Source organism: Rhipicephalus microplus, chromosome X, assembly GCF_043290135.1.
Source record: "Rhipicephalus microplus isolate Deutch F79 chromosome X, USDA_Rmic, whole genome shotgun sequence".
Lineage (NCBI taxonomy): Eukaryota > Metazoa > Arthropoda > Arachnida > Ixodida > Ixodidae > Rhipicephalus > Rhipicephalus microplus.
In genome coordinates this window covers 218,425,692-218,443,616 of record NC_134710.1, presented here as the reverse complement: position 1 = coordinate 218,443,616, position 17,925 = coordinate 218,425,692, and the positions used below count along the sequence as shown (strand labels likewise).

The 17,925-nt window shown below is 44.4% G+C and overlaps 1 protein-coding gene across 1 annotated transcript in view; it reads right to left on the bottom strand.

Annotated features, from left to right (window-relative positions):
• Positions 1 to 2,042, bottom strand: part of LOC119187481 (CD109 antigen) — a 173,229-nt gene extending 171,187 nt beyond the window's left edge. The window contains exon 1 of the mRNA XM_037435599.2: positions 1,579 to 2,042. Coding sequence (XP_037291496.2) covers positions 1,579 to 1,706 — 128 coding nt within the window. The 5' untranslated portion in view covers positions 1,707 to 2,042. The remainder of the gene's footprint in view (positions 1 to 1,578) is intronic.
• Between the last annotated feature and the right edge of the window lie 15,883 nt (positions 2,043 to 17,925).

Below are 17,925 nucleotides of genomic sequence, written 5' to 3'. Positions count from 1 at the left end.
CGAGCCGCGGGGAGAGGGTGAAGGCGCGCCTCCTCCGTTCTCACTATTGTTCTGCGTCGGGCGGCGGGAGGTGGTGCTGCGGCGGTTCAGCGGCGCGCCGCGCGACCACCGCGGGCGTGCCCCTGCGCCCTTTGGCGCGAAAGCGCTCGAGTTCAAAATTACTCCCTAGCAGCGCGGACCGAATGAAACTAGACTCGGCGTGACGCTCGCAGAGCTTCTCGGGCGGCTTCTACTCTCGAGCTGGCGCTGACCGGGGAGCGGTTCCGCAGCAGTGAACAGAGCAACGAGCGAAGGGGTCAGCGGGGTCCGGCTAGCATGGGGCCGCGCCATCGTTGGGCGCTGGCCGTCATAGAGGAGGCTGAACAGCGCTGGACAGCGGTCGGCGAAAGGAAAACAACGTCGTTTATGTCCGTGGCGGCACGCGTCCTTCACACCGGCGATGAGAAAAAACGCGAAAGTAACGAACGGCCGAAGGATCCGCCCATGAAGTGCGGCGCGTCGCGGACGCACGGCCGCCGCTTAGCCCGCTTGCTCGACGTATTCTTGTCGGAAGCGCCGCTGCACTTTGAGCGCCCATTGTGACAGCGCTGACAGGTGTTCGTAGCGATGTATCCGCTGCACAGCTGCATAGGAATCCATTGTGTGCGACACAACATACGCGTTCAAAGCACGCGTTGATTTGATTCACTCTTCGAACGTAACGAGTGCTGCGCTGGTGCATTGTACGAGAGAGACGTTGATCAAGTCTTAGTATGCCCTGGTTTCTTAATGTAGTGAGTCCAGTTCACAGACTACTCTGTGCACTGCCGTCAGAAAAAACTGCGTTTGCGTTGTGGTGAATGGAATAAAACGAACGAAGAGGCTACGGGCGTGTCGAGAACATGCAATAACGCCTGGAGTTTTGATCAACTGAGATATTCACTATACATTTACATTCAGGCATTACAATAGGGGAAATTCGCTTGCTCACTTGTGGCAAGATTTTCTGTTTGCATGTGAAATACGGTCATATCTTCACAGAACCCATTAATAAGCATTCAAATAATTAGTCAAAACAAGATGCCATGTCCAGTTTAAAGACAACCTGCATACGACTTCACACGCTATTGTCATCAACTGAAATTAATAACCTAAGAGGCGTTCGTATTCCTGCTTTATATGCATAGATTGTACACACTTGCGGTCATTTGGCAAGCGATCTTTCATTTGCATTGTTAAACATTCTTTTCGTCACAAACTACCTACTCCTAACTAGCCTGTTCGAAACTACTGCAAAATTGTGCGACACAATTTCTCATGAATCTCGGCTGAAACCACAGCTTGCACCGTAGGTCCACCACGTTCCAAGCACGCGGATGTCCACGCCCAAACTTCAAATAGCATCGCGCGTTGCAGGACAACACTGTTGCTGAAGGATCGCTCGGTATCTGTCAACAACAGTGCCAGTGCCGATAACGGAATCACCAAAAAATAAAGCTTCACTTAAAACTCCTTCGGCGGGGACGCGTGATGGCATGCAACTCCGCGCCCACGGGCCTGTCCGACAGCGGTAGAAGGGTGGAGGAAAGAAACACTTACGGTTCAATGCCGCTGAGCCCGAGTGTATCCACAAGCAGGTTGTCAGTGACTTCATTGCTGGTCAGGGCCGCGGATCCGAAACCCAACCAGACGCCACAGAGCCACAACCCGGTCAGGGCGGCTAGCATGGCGCACTGAGTAGCTCTCGGCGTCGCCGCGAGGTCGCAGCACCAAATAAAAACGCTGCCGGGCGCGCGCGCGCGCGCGCGCGCTAGGCGTGCGCGTTTGCGAGCGGCTCAAGCAGCAGGCACTGGCCGCTGGTCAAGCTCGCGTGGGACTCCGCTTCAGGCGCCGGGGCCCATGGTGCGCCGACGAATCGCTAGCACGGCCGGCTGAGCACACACGCGCACACACTCGCGCGCCGATCACGGCCTGCCGGCCAAAGCGCGCATTTCGACGCGTCGCTGAGTCAGGTGCCTGGCGAGCTCGTAAGTTATTTTGAAACTGGCCAACGCCGAAGCGAAAAAACCTGTTGTGGTGCGCTCGGACCGCCGCGAGGATGCCTTGATGCGAGTGGGCAAAGAGAAAAACAAAAAGCAATGCGAAACCGGTTTGCTTCTTCTCTTTCTTTTGAGCGAGAGATCATTATCGAGCGGCGGCCGTGGAGTAAAGTGGAATTACGAGCGCACTCGTGACGTCACAATTTTTTGGGGTCGTCGTGGTGGCAGTCGTGCTTCCTCTTCAATCTTTTGCCGGTGAGGTGTTTTTGTTGACGTCGACGCCCACATTTTTGCGAAGGGCGGCTTCGGCGCACGGAACCGATCGGCTGCCGCTACCGTGCTTCTCATTAGATAAGCAACAACTCGTCCAACAAATGTGAGAGGTGCACACTTAATTTGAATGGTAAATGCGCGCGCTTGTCGAGTGCGATGCACCCATGTTCGTACACAAGCCATCCGTGTCGTTTCAACACATGCCAAGGAGAGTGTAATGGTCACGAATGCATGCAGATGCGGAAGCCACCTCTGATATGCAGCGATGAAGAACGACGCGGCTATTCAGGTGCCCTGGGTGGGCCAGCATGTTCGGGCGTGGGCTCTCCGCGAAAATGTATTGAGTGTAATCAAAACACTGCGTCTCTTCTCTGCAGTAATTTTTGAAAGAAATGTACTCTCTTAGTGCGCAAAGAACATTTCAGAAAGAAGACAGATAGCACTGAAACATTTAGGAGAGTATATTTATTTTCAAAAATGCAATACCAACCAGCCCAAGTAGCCACTCTTTTGCAGTACTTTACTTTAAATGGCTGCAAACTGACAAGTACATGTGGTCGCAATGCGTGGTCTAACTCTATGCTATTTAGGGCATAGAGTTAGACCACGCTTCACTTCACTTTCGCTAAACATCCACACGTCACGAATTGCAAAATAGGTTGGCTTAGGGACAATCGAAACAGAGGGAGTGGTAGAAAAGTGACGGCGGCACAAGGCAGCTGAAACTATACATGATAACAACCATTATGCTTGCCTGCCAATATTGGAGGGACCTTGATACTAACAACTTTCTTGATATTGGGAAGATAGTTAAGGATTTTTGCTCTTAACCATACAGCTCAAATATAAATTCTCCGATTTCGAGCGAAAGCGCAGTCAAACATGACACTGAAGTAGCAAGCTCAACTATATACGTGAGCTTACAAAAGCCCACCAGGACATTTACCGCGGAAAAAAAAAGCGGCCGGAGAAGACGGCATAAGAACCAATTTGACCATAGAGGGACGATAGTGTATATTCAAGAAGATTGATACCCTTTCCCCATTATGCCAAAAACTAGAATAAACCAGCGAGTTGAAAAACAATAGTATGTTTTTTTTAGGAGACGCGAAAAACTTCAAGAACTTCAGACCAATCAGCCGGGCTCCTCCTCTCATGCGGAATTCGACAAAACTTGTAAATAAATAATAATTAAATACTCGTTAACAAATATATAATAAAAACATAAAAAATCCTAATATGGGCAAAACAAAGACACAGGGGCTAGCCGATATCCTTGATGTTAGGAGCAAAAATGAACCTCTAAACAGGCCACATTATGAAAACGGATCGTCAGTAGAGTGTCGGATTGGGCACTGAAAGATGGGAAGCGCAGCAGAGAAGCAATGGATTAGGTGAGGCGCTCGAAATTCTGAAGCACAGAATGGAATCAGCTCACCATAGACAGGGGTGGTTGCGAATAACTGGAAGAGGAATTCATACTGCAGAGGTCATGACATATAATTATGATAAAGATGACGACACTGAGAAACGCCGCCCACATATGCGCATGTGTTCGGCGTGCCTCGAGAACTGCACTTCTTTGCACTTCTGGGCTCCGAGTATTTTGCATGCTCGAAGAACTTCTTGCTAGTAGAGTTGGACAATGCGCGCATTTGCTGCCATTTGTGACGCAATGCTTGGAACATGAATTGATTGATATGTGGGGTTTAACGTCCCCAAACCACCATATGATTATGAGAGACGCTGTAGTGGAGGGCTTTGGAAAATTCGACCACCTGGGGTTCTTTAAAGTGCACCCAAATCTGAGCACATGGGCCCCTACAATATTTCCGCCTCCATTGGAAATACAGCCGCCGCAGCCGGGATTCGAACCCGTGACCTGCGGGTCAGCATCCGAGTACCTTAGTCACTAGACCACCGCGGCGGGGCTGCTTGGAACATGAAGACGGGAAAAGAATGAAGACAGATGAGCGACAACTACTAACGGCTTATTGACCGCAAATGATGCAAGTCAAGTAAACTTCCGAGCGTGCGTAGATACGTGAAGAGACGACATAAATGTCAACCGGCGGAAAGATGTATCAAAAAGGAAAAAAAAGCTAAGTCGGGTCCCCATGGCACCATGTATGTGTCACTGAGACAAGCGGACCCTTCCCTCGAATGTTAAACACTTCTCATAGCTCCCTCGCCATTTAATCTCTGCTCTCGATATGATCTTGACTTGCGTGAATCGTGGCTCACATGCACTTGACTTCACATGCGCCGGAAGAAGCACACCGTCTGTTTTTTTTTCTAAGCTATTCGCATGCTTTATTAGGTGGTCATTATTACGCCGCCCCGTTTGTCCAATATAGAACTTGCCACAGCTCAGGGGAGTCTCGTAGACGACCCTTACGGCACAATGGCTGAAAGACTTCACATGTTTCTTTTGCCACCCTTGTGGCTTAGCACGAGAGATTCACTGGCACAGCTGCGCCAATTTATTTGGAGCGGAAAACAAAGGCCCCGCGTTTGGAATTTAGGTGGATGATTCCGCACATGAGCCACTGGCTCTATACTGAAGGACAGCAAGCAAAGCTTCCACAGATCAGCGTGGGAGGTGCTTATTGGATGGTGTTGACAGTCTTCGTAGATGTGCACCCAGAACAGGAACATGTGAATGTGTTCTTTCGTGTGGTGTCTTTATTCAGGGACAATGACCTTTGCCTGATGCAATCTGACAAAGAAGGTGGTTTTGAGGTTATATCTTCTTGTGTCTTTAATGAGAAATCCTTCCAAGCTGTTAACAACAATTTCAAGGGTGTGAAAGTTATCTTGAGAAAAGCGAACTGTTTGAAAAACTTGGGGCTGAGCGATTGTCGAAACAGATCTGTAAGTCCAAAAACTATAGTATGGTAGCAATTTTAGAGCTAAAATCCACAAGGTCGATATTCCGTTCCAAATGATTAATAGTGCGTGGAACACATGTAAGCGGGTTTTCGTACACGCAGTGTAAGCAGTATGTATGCGGTTTTTTGAAAAAATTTCTCAAATGCTTTGTTGTATATAACCCTTACCTTTACCTACTAAAAATTCAGATGACGTTGAATTTTTTCTGTTCAACACAGGGCATCCAACGCTGGGTATCCCTTTTCTGTGAACGTAAATGATCGTTTTTATTCTGTTCCACATCCTGAGCTCATCTCCACTGTTAATAAGTACACTGACGAAAGTGGCGAGGCTCATTTTATAGCCAGATGGAGGCGAAAATGCTGTAAGTGCAAGTGCTTAGATTTAGGAGCATGTAAATAACCTCACGTGGTCAAAATTTCCAGAGCCCCCCACTACGGCGTCTCTCATAATCATATGGTGGTTTTGGGACGTTAAACCCTAGATATCAATCATCAATGATTTTGTAGACAGAACTGTCAGTCTAATTTTATCACTCTCTTGATCTCAACCGCACCTTCGTTTCTTTCGAAGGTGGCATTTATCTGCAAAACAAAAGTATTCGCATTGTGTACAGTGTAGCACCAATTTCATGTGGCATCTTTTAAACCCGCATCGACCAGGCATTGCATGATGTTTCTACTTAATCGCCTACTCTAATGTTTTTAGATACGTTGATGTTTCATTGTTTTAGACGAGATGTGCCCTCTGCCTTCCCATGAAATTGAAGGCTTTATTCTAGATGCCTTCAGGACAAATGCGAAAGGACTAACTTTCACCCATGGGTTCACCGATGACAATTCTATGGCAGCTTTTAGATATTACGCTGGCTGTGAAAAATTATCGCGTTTGTAGCTGTCACTTGCCTCTCAGTTAAAAAGCACTCTCGCCATACGATTCTGCGCATTCTTGTACTGCAGAGCGTGAAATCGCTCCGCTAAGGCGTCTCTCATGACAACGCCCCCTTTATTTCTTTCAATGCAAGTGAAAAGGCGTGCTTATCTATGGGAGCCGTCAGTCCGCCTTCGTTCAAGGAATGGCCGTGATGCGACGCTGCATGAAGGGTGGCGCTGCATGCGTCACACGTGCCTCTGAGCGCTTTACCCCGGAGATGCGATAAGCGTGTTTCCCACCACAATATTGTACATCTGCCAGATTTGTTGCTTCGTGCTCTTTTTTTTAAAGACCATAGTCTTTCTTGGGGACCTTCGGCAGAAAAGTTCTGGTCTGTCTGTACATTTTTCTGTTTGTCTGCCCTTAACGATACCTCAAACGTCTCCAAACGGTCAACCCAATCCGCAGCACCCACCAATAATGCCTAAGGTTTAGCGTTCATAGTTGTGCGATTGTCAAAAACAATTATTGCGCATATCTGAGGCGCCATAACAACACGTCGGTGGTTTGTATGTCTGCCTTTATACTAGAAGAGGCACACACAAGTAACTCCAAGGACTGTAGCGTTTATCGCGCTGCGCTGACAGCGCAACGCGATCCTCAAAAAGGTAGGTGCTTCCAACGCTTTTGCTACGACGTCATGGGGGTGTCACCTGCCCGTCGCGTTTAGTTCTACACCTTATCACCCCGGAGACTGGCGCACATCTTTCTCCGCAGGTGCGCACGCCTTCGTTTTCGAAGATAACTGCCAGATGGCGCTCGTGTCTAACGTGCCTCGATGCAGTCGTTCACCTCCGCTACACGCTCGAGGTACTCTAACGCAGCGCCTCTAGAATACTATTCACCGATTTTATTGCGCAGAACATCAAATAAACGTTTTGTTCACTTTTTCCAGACGCAAGACTATCGTCTTTCAACGACATTTGCACTGTACCATGCAGATTCGGGCCAATTTTAGTGTGTGTGTGTGTGTGTGTGTGTGTGTGTGTGTGTGTGTGTGTGTGTGTGTGTGTGTGTGTGTGTGTGTGTGCGTGTGTGCGTGTGCGTGCGTGCGTGCGTGCGTGCGTGTGCGTGTGCGTGCGCGTGCGCGTGCGTGTGCGTGCGTGTGCGTGTGTGTGTGTGTGTGTGTGTTTGGCTCGAAGCAACGTCACCGCCACATGGCACAGCGCATGTGGTAGCGTTGAAGTGGCACTTCTCCATTGGTAGCCCGCATAGCGCCACGAACGGTAGCACGCTATCTCAAAACACCGTATCTTTTTAGAGCCAGCGTGACCGCCAACGTAGGAAACAAGGTGACTGATAGACGCTGCCCCACGGATCTGCACGCAACTGAACAAAAAATTACTTTGTGAGATTTCCGTCCTCTCCCATGACAGCAAAGCACACGCGAAGGCTAGGTGATGGGAGAGAGCAAGGAAGGGGCTAGAGGAGAGGGTTGTGACTGGCTGGATCAGGCGCATCTCGCTGGCATTGATAAAATCGAGGAGGCATTGCTCATAATCATATCGTGCTTTTGGGACGTAAAGCCACAGATATTATTATTAAGCATGGAATCGCTCTGCGTGGAATCGCTCTGCATTGCCTTTTATGTGCTCTGCGCAAATCGTGTGCGCACATGATGCAGGGTAGTCTTTATTCTCAGATTGATAAACTTGAAAAAGCGGGCTCCCCTCGGGCAGTCTTGTATTCCGTGGCTAAATCCTCGCTATACGAAAACTGAAAAACGATTCTCAGGAAAACCACTCGAAAAAACGGGAGCATGAGATACCACAGGTGTTTTTATTCATGCACAAACTGTGCCATAACTTAAAAAAAAGTGGCGCGAGTTATGTAATTCCTGTTTTCCGCTCCAAATAAATTGGCGCAGCTGTGCCAGGGAACCTCTCGTGCTAAGCTACAAGGTTGCCAAAAGAAACATGTGAAATCTTTCAGCCGTTGTGCCGTAAGTGTCGTCTACGAGACTTCCCTGAGCTGTGTCAAGTTCTATATTGGACAAACGGGGTGGCGTATTAATAACCACCTAAGAAAGTATGCCAATAGCATAGAAAAAACAGACGCTTCTTCCGGCGCATCTAAACTCAGGCACAAGTGAGCCAGGTTTTGAGCAAGATCACAAGCTTTAGCAGGGATGAAACGACAAAAGAGCAATTAGAAGCGCTTAACATTCGAAGGAAGGGGTCCGCTTGGGTCAGTAGCACATCAATTGTGCTACATGGATCCGAGTTATCCTTGTTTTAATACAGCTTTCCGGTTTTTTATTGAGTTACCTTAAAGGCACAGAAGGCATTGCATAGGGGGGGGGGGGAAGGCATAGAAATATTAGACAAAAACAATAAACAGTATAAAAGAAATACATGAACAAGAGTAAGTAAAAGCAAACACCTTTGAAGGTCAAACAATTGCCAAAGAAAAGCAATCATAACAAGAAAAGTAACCACAGTTCAAGCACTTAACACTAAATAATACTTTCATCCGAGGGAGAACACGAGTCTTGATAACGATTAACTTTGAGTTTTATGAATTACTTTACGGGATTAACAAAACACTCAAGATCGACAATGTGTGCCGTGTCAGTAGGCAGAACGTTCCATGCACGAATGGCGAGTAGAAGTGGCGAGTGATACAACAGATTAGTGCGACCTAAAATGCGTTCAATTTTATACTGGTGATCTAGTCGTGAAGATATATGACGAGCTAGCCTAATATTGAAAGTATCATGGGATGACTAATTGTAGTGTAGCTTATGAAAGAATACAACACTGTTGGCATCCTGCGCTTTTCTAACGGAGCTAAGTTGAGTGAAGATTTGATGCGAGTTGTTCTTGATGTGCGTATGTAGTTTTTTTTTTTTTAGACGAAGCAAGCAGCCTTATTTTGTACAGACTCCAGCTTCTGTGTGAGGCAGGCCTGATGCGGATTCCAGATTAAGGAGGCGTATTAAACTTGAAGCGTACTAGGGTCTCGTAAGCAAGAATGGTTTAGTCTCGGAGTTCGCCGGATCCGAATTTCGCCTTATGAAGCCAAGAGCTTGGGATGCTTTACTAACAATGGCGTCTATATGAGCGTTCCATGACAGTTCTCATGATAAATAAACACCAAGGTACTTTATCGTAGATACAGACTATGGGTATATTGTTCAACGTGTAGTCGCATAACACCGAGTTCACGATTGTTCCGAGGCTGATAGCCTGTGTTTTAGTTACGTTAAGGGGAATTTGCGAGTAATTACACCATTCACTAAGATTTGGGAGGTCTCTGACTGAATTTATCAGATATTTCAAGGGTTAGTAATTTGTCTGTAAATGTATGTCGTCCCTTCTTCACGCATCTGCGCATCCTCAAAAGTTTACTTGGCTTGCTACCTTTCCTGATGGTAATCAACTGTTGGTAATTACCAACAGTTGGTAACTGTTGGTAATTAACGCTCATCTGTCCTTCTCTTCCCGTCTTCATGTTCCAAGCATTGCGCCACAATTAACTTGTCTTGCGTACGACGCGAAAATCTAAGTTACAAAAGCTTCGCTTAAAAGATTTGTACGCGGCTAGCTTTAATGTATGCGTGAAAGAAAGCGAATATGACAAACTAGTACACACTACATTATAACTTCTGGCCATATTGGAATTGAATTGCTGTTTCCCTATCTGCTGCAAAATATTTCAGGTGAGAAGGCTAGGCAGGGCAAAACTCTTATTTATTAAGATTTTTGTAAAAGTGGGCATGAAAATCTATGCGCGAAGTTGTGGGTGAGCTCACGCTGATTAGTAGAGATCGGATGTTAGGCAAATGCTCTTTTGTTCCTCGCGCTTCTATTGCGCCACTATGATGTATCAGCATAAATGAGAAGGTATTGAGGGTTTTTTATAGGTCTGTCATAGTGTCTATAAATCCCTATTTTTGGCATTCGTGCCTAATTTCCTATAGGCGCCTCTAAATGCAAAAATTAAAAATTGGTGCTTATATGAACACTATTTAACCTCACAATTTGCTTTCAAGTACAGTTTGATACCGTTATACGTGTATAACAAGGCAAAATTGACTTCTTGAAAATCTATCAGGCGCAACCTAGTTTTCTAGTTTAAAAACTTGCGGAAAGCAACCACAAGCAGCAGTGAAATGGGACGCGCTGGCCATCTTACGCCGCCGCACTAACATGGGCACGAGTGGTTGAGGGAGGAGGAGGAAAGGAACTATTTTGCAACTATAAATGGGAGCATTGACAAAGTGTGGGGAGAGGAAAATGAAGGTGGGAAGAGCAGAGGAAGAGGAGAGTAGCATCCATGGCTGAGGACGTGGCAGGTGGCTTCTACAGCCGATTTTACGGTCCACTGTTCCCAAGGAATGGAACCACCTCCTTGAAGCCCTTGGTGTGGCGGGGGCAGGGAACAGAAGTTGTCTCTGTGTAGTTGTACGAAGATGGAGAAAGAAGGCGAAACCGCTTGAGTTTGAGTTTGAGTTTATTTAACCACGTGACATGTATATGAAAATACACTGTATACGTGGTTTGGTGCGAAAGGAAAAAAGCTGCATTTCACAGCTTCACTGGCCCCTTCACCCAGAAAAAAATCAAAACTACAAATTTACAGAACTACAAAAAATACAGGCAGCGGAAAGCCACAATACAAAAAGAAACACGCATGTGGCCCATGAGAGCAAATAATAGAATGACAACTCTGAAATACATACAAAAATATTCATAACAAAGCAATGTATGAAAGAATAAAAACTGAATAACCATTACCGAAATCACCCAACACTCATTTACAACACAATTAGCACATCCGATTTAACATTTCAGTTTTAGACAATATACGCAGATTATCAGTTGTTAGTTTCCATTTGTTCATCACACTTGGAAGGTGGTAACGTAGTGTTTCAAATCCATAGTTTGTGCGAGGAAAAGGTACGTGCCAAGTCTCTGTACACCGAGTAACGCGACTGGCAGGATTTGGTTGCAAGGTGCCCAAGGTGCGTAAAAAGATACTTCCTCTGCGTATTTCTGATTTAAAAGCTGACAAAATCTGGTATTCGTAATAACAGGTAATTCTTAAAATTCTATATTTTGCAAATATTGAAGCACTATGTGCGTTATAGGATACACCTTCAATGTACCGCAAGGCATTTTTTTGTAACACGACCAGGTTCTTTAGAGATGCTTTAGAGCCTGTAGACCAGACCAGATGACAATAGTGTAAACGTGAAGAAAAAAAAGAGCATTGTACACTAATATTTTTTGTTTCACAGGTAGTATGTTCTGGCATCGACGCAACACACCTAAAGCTTTACAAAGTTTGTGACCAATGTGTTCTCCATGGTAATTCCATGCCATGTGTTCGTTAAATTGGACACCGAGAGTTTTAACTGTTTGAAAAAGTTTAATTTCAACGTTATTAAGTATTAGTTTGTGAGACGTTTCAAATGACCTGGCTTTCGCACGGAACAGTACAGCCTTGCTTTTAGAGCAATTAATGTGTAGAGAATTCGCCACAGTCCAGGCATATATTTTATTTAGTATTTCATTAGCAGAAACAAGGAGGTCATCAGCCGTTTCCCCAGAAAAAAATATACTGGTATCGTCCGCGTAGATTACATATTCTACAGAGCTGTCAATACGTTCAATATCGTTGATAAAAATATTAAATAATAGGGGCCCCAAAACGCTACCTTGAGGTACACCATTCTTAACGTTCATGGATGATGATAGCTCGCGATTGATTGATACACAATGTTTCCTATTAGATAAGTAGCTTATAAAGCTAAAACGGTACCGCGAACTCCATAACAGTCAAGTTTTTCGAGCATAATATCATGGTTTATTCTATCGAAAGCTTTCGAGGGTAAGTTTTTTTGCTTTTATATATCTTAGAATCAATTCCTTTTGGTATGGTAAGGCACTTTCGGTTGAGAGGCTTGACTGAGAACCGAACTGTGACGGCGTAATAATGTGTTTATTAAAGAAATTAGATAACCGAATGAAAATACGTTTTTCACACCCCTTATAAAAAACTGGTAAAATCGAAATCGGCCTGTAGTTTTCTAAATTGCTCTTGTCCCCACACTTATATATAACCGTTACTTTAGCGTTTTTCATTCTCTGAGGAAACAGCCCAGTGGTGAACACGAGATTATAAATATGTACTAAGCAGGCGCATATGACATCTAAAATGTATATTATAGGTTCCAATTTTAAGCCATCGGTCCCCGCTTTTACTCGCTTTGAAATGCTGAAAAACGCTGATGACCTCTTGCGCGTCTGTAGGATTAGCAAACACAGAATTATTTAAAGCAGGAGGTAAATAACCTGATGAATCACAATTATGACTACTGTCAACTAGTGAGGTAAAGTACTCGTTAAATTTGTTTGCTAGTACTGCACCCTTGTGTATTTTATTTTCGATCACCAGCTCACTAATATCATTAGACACTTGTTTGGTAGATATAATAGCATTAAGTTTGTTCCATAATTGCTTAGAATTGGTGACATCATCAAACATCTTGAAGTGATAATCGCGTTTAGCTTGTTTTTGTAGTTTAGTGAGTTTATTTCTGTATACCTTAAAAGCTTTAAATTTATCCGGGTCTCGCTTTATCAGAAACTCTTGATACAACCTATTTTTTTCTTTTATCATATTGAATATTGCGGAAGAAATCCAAGGTTTGCGCTCCCGTTTTGATCTCTTTAAAGCTTTGTAAGTAAAATGTTTTTTATACACAGAACATAGAGTATCAATAAAACGATCATAAGCAAGATCAGCAGAAGAACTAGATAGAACGTTGTTCCAATTTAGAGTTCTAATTTCCTCTCTAAAAGAAGATAGCGTTCGCGGATTAATTTGTTGATTGTGAACGGCAGGAAGGATTTGACTCCTTACACTGGTGATGTTTTCTATGACTAGATATATGGGCAAATGATCACTTATCGGGGCACGCAGGACGCGTGCCTGTAACGTACTGTTTGTACTACTTGTGATAAACAAGTTCAATAGAGTAGAAGTGGTATCAGTAATACGTGTTGGAATGGCAATTGCGTTTGTTAAGAAAAAATAAGCAAGAAGGTCTGAAGGTTTCATCTGTTTATGTGTGTCGCTCAACATATCTATGTTAAGATCACCTCCCAGCACTAGTTTGTAATTAAATTGGTTTACAACGGAAAATATGTTTTCTAAATATTGAATAAATGAATCGAAATCGCCACTTGGTGGCCTGTAAACTGCAACAAAAATGTAGTTATGATACTGTTAAGTTAACGCCTCAAGGTCATCGGTGCACAGAGACAGATCTTCACGATACTCATAAGTTATTTCAGCTTTTACATACAAGCATACACCACCAATTCTCAATTTTCTATTTTGGTACACAACATTATATCCGTCAATACAAAACACGTCTGTTTCACTACGGTACCAAGTTTCAGTCATCATAATAACGGAAAAGAAAAAAATGAACTCATCAAGAAACAAAAGAAAGTTTTGTTCTTTCGAACGAGCTGACTGCATATTAATGTGAAGGAATGTCATGGGCTGCCTATGACGGCCACTTACATACGAGTTCAATTCAGAAACGCTGGAATACAGTGCCATTGTTCACAGTAGAAATATAAGTCTACTATTAATCTAGACTACTTTAGCCAGATCCGCCTCAGAAGTTACATTTAAAACAGGTGTCCTGTCTGCTTTCCGCGTGAAGATCCCGCCCTGTGATACCCATACATATTTCTATTCTCTTTCACGCCTTGCTTGCCTCGCCTTACTGAGCAGAACCTTCATTTCCATGCACAGGTGTTCATTTATATATACAGGGCTACTGTTGTCAAAACCAAGACGAGTGTTATCTAGTTTTATCTTTTTTTTTCGAACAACATCTTGTCTCGCGCCGTTCTGGTGAGGAATCTGACGACCACATTTGATTTCTTTTTATCTTTCGATAGTACAGGGTGCGCGACGTCAATGTCATTATTTGTGACATCAGTTTCTAAGCACTTGGCGATGTTTGCGACAATTTTCTCCAAGCTTTCTTTTTCGATTAGCGGAAGACCTTGGATTTCAATATTCATATTTCGGCTGTATTGCTTCAGCTCGACAATTTCCCGTCTAGCTTCTTTCAGGTCCCTCCACAGTTCTTCATTTTCCTTGCGACACTGCGCACTCTCAGCCTTTACCACGTCAATTTCCTTGCGAAAAGCCTCCACGTCAGTCCTAAAGAGCTCAAAGCTCTCATTCATGAAGCCAATAGCATCTCGAACACTTCCAAGTTCAGTGACTATTTCAGTGTCACCATAGCTATTTCACATTTAACCTCAGTCGAGAACACGTCAAGTCTTCCCACCAGATCACCTAGAAATTTCACGACCTCTTTAATTTTATTAGGCTGCCTCTCAGCAAGGGTCGCCGCAATATTGCCCCTGTCGCCCGAATTTTTATCCCCCATGGTTTCAAGCACTTCAAGTAAAAATTGCACAAAAATGCTCTTGTGCACACAAAGCAAGAGGCAAAGTTTGAAGATTAGAAAGAAAATACTGTTGTGACTACAATGCCCAATAAAACTTCAGCAGCAGCAGCAGCGACGAAACTAGGTGCATATAATGTTCAATATGAAAGTTAACCAACCTGCAAAGAGTGCAGACAGTAGGTTAGCGTGCGTCCTTTCGTCGTCGCCGCTGCTGCCTGAGTGAAGCCAGTTGCAAAGAGACAACGCCCCCAGCACAAACTTGATAACAGCTTGAAACTGCAGCAGGCTGAGGTAGATGGCGGTCTCGGTAGCGCTGTCCAAGTCACTTTTCTTGATGATATGCCGGTATCTGCAAAGAGTGCAGACAGTAGGTTAGCGTGCGTCCTTTCGCCGTCGCCGCTGCTGCCTAAGTCCGTGGACTCAGGCAGCAGCGGAGTGCTGCCAGGGTCAAAAGAGCGTAGGTAAGAAAAAATCGGATGTGCACATGGCTTTTGTTTTTTATTTCTGAATTTTCTTCTTGAAGGGTGCTCCACCAGGTCACATAAGAAATTTCAGTTAGACACCGGATGTTGTTATAGAACCAATGCAAAGTATTGTACCCCAAGAATTAATTGGTTCAAAACAAGCCACGAAATCACGAGGTGAAGAGGTGAACTTGAAATGTTTGCCACTCGCCCCGTGTAGACTTCGCAAGCCACATTTCTTCCCAGCCCTCTTCGCTATCAAAGCAGCTCGAAGCCGGAAAATCACACGGCACTGATGCATCGACAATTCATGCACATGAAACGCGTCAGCCAAGTCGTGCACGCAAGCGATGTTTCGGCGTTCTCTGTGTATTGTATACACTGCCTGCTCTGCGGTATGGATCCCTGAATGTGTGCACGTTTGGACATGCTGGCATGGATCATTTATTCTTACCACGATACTCGGCGCCGCATCTATAGAACTGGTATAAGGAACGATGCACCAAAAACATGCCAAGCGTTCTCAGGGCTGGCGCCGGCATGCACGATATGAGAACAGCGAGAACACGAACGCAAACGAAATAGAGGTCGCTTAGTCTCGCGTCTTACTCGATTCAATGTAAAAAAAGGCACAGGTTTCGTTTTTATGCTCTAATATTTTACCAATTTTTATTCCTCGAATAAAGCGACAGACTGCACAAGCTACAAATGTCACCTCGAAGTGTGACGCATTACTGTGACAGACGCACGATCATTCCTTGTTGTAGGTAGCCTCCTCTATTTTGGCTTCAGAGCCGGTGAGGTGAAGGGCAAGAGGCGTTCAGTCTAACATTTCACTTCTTTTCGGAGCGCATAGCATTGATAATCTTGGTAGACATCATCTTGAACGCCCATTGCAGATCAATGATCCTGCTCGATTAGACCCGGCCAATACGAGGCTAGAAGGCCATCCTGACCTTTTAGCGGTCTGGTTATTTGCTACTGTGCTGCGCTTCTCAGCTATACCGAAAAGAAGGAGACCCAGGAGCCTGTTTATTCGACGGTAGACACGTAACACACCATACTGGACGATAAAAAAAGAGACCGATTTCTGTTGACCATTGCCACACAAAGGACAACTGCATGACTTTGAAACCATGGATGCATTTGTGTCATCACCAATTATAGTATTTTTTTCTTTTTTCGTATACATGAGTTACCCACGTCTGTCTTCTAAAATTTTATTGCTCGTAAAAATTGATTGCGCCTATATTATCTACTTGGGTGCCTAAAACTCTGTTTTTCTTGCCTATTTTCGGCGCCTAAAAGACGATGTTCAATGCGTAAAAATCTGGCCTCTACTGTTTAGCACATAAACATGAAAACATCGGCTACTTTTTTTTAACAAATGTCTTCATGAAGCTACATTTCACAATTATTCATGTTTTGTTTGCAAAATTTTATCCCTCCATAAGCTAGCTTACGGTGGAAACATAAATGATCCTGTTTGATATGACCGTACGTCTGATATTTAGAGCAGAGCATGAGCTCTGAATATAGTTGCAGTAACGCAGTGGTCTAAGAGAAAATAAGGAATGTGTTCCCATCGTAAATTCTTAGTTCAGTTATTCGTTTTGTACCGTTACTATGCGAATGTTCTCATGTTTTATCAAATGGACCGTTACGAGACGCCAAAGAGCATAAAAGCCTATATTACCTAAATTACGTACAGTAGATGCCACCCTAACATCAAATCACGAACGCTTGCAACGAAGCGCGCGTACGAGACGCAAATCATGTAGTAGCGTAGCTGTGCTGATTGTTAGGTTTATGCAGAAGGCTGCATGATCATATTTATACCGCGTAAGTAGTAAGTAGCGTATTCCATAAAACATATGACCGTAAAGGTAGCTCCGTGACGTCCTCTTTCCCTTTCTTTCGTCATCATTCGCTCGTGTCGTCTGCCTTTCTCCTTCTCCGAACTCTTGCCCCACCGGCTATTCCCGTCGCCGGAAATTCGAGACATCGCTTTTAGGTCACCGTTTTTCGTAAGCCGTTGTTCAAAATTCAAGTACCAACCTTCAAAGTTTAAAAAAATGGCTTAGTGGCGCCTGCTGCGCGGCAGACAAAACAACAGTTATAAGAAAAAAGAGGAAACCGATATTCTCTATTACCACCGAGCATGAAACCCAGTCGCTGATTCATAACTGCAAGACTTACGACTAGTGGCCGACTGGCTCCTCGACTGTGCACCAGCAGTTCAGAGTGCAATGAGTGGATGTGCATGAAACACGTCACTTGGCTGTGCTTGAAAACAACAAAATCTGGAAAGGGCGTGGTTCCCTTTTACTCATACCCTGTCTCTTCAGAATATTTCATCAGATCGTATTTTAATTGGCCTTCGCGGGTTAATTCCAAAAACTAATACGATCTTATTACTAGGTAATGACGGTTATATGCATACAAAGACTTTCAATCGCTTATTCTTGTTGGCATCAATTCGCGAACGTTCGAGTTCATACTATTGCGTAAAAATGCTCAACTGAGACATTTCACTGCCAGAGGCATCATTTTTCATAACTTAGTAAGCGGCAGAACTGTGAGCGTAAATTCATCGGAAACTCGAGATTGTTCCATTACATTTTTTGCTGGAAGATTTTATGCAGACCTCTTATGTTTGAAATACGCTTTTTTCCTTCATCAATCATATAGTAAATATACGTCATAAATAATTTACTTCATAATGCACATGGCTTGCTATACAGTTCTTTTTCGCTTGGCTGCTAAGTATTGGTGAAAGCGCAAAGGAACAATGCATTTATGATTGGTGTACCGTACCGCAAACCCGCCTCTTTCTCTGGCTGTGATCGTCTGCGGCACAGCACGAGGTCGTCGCTTGAGCCCGGCTATTTCAGCCACT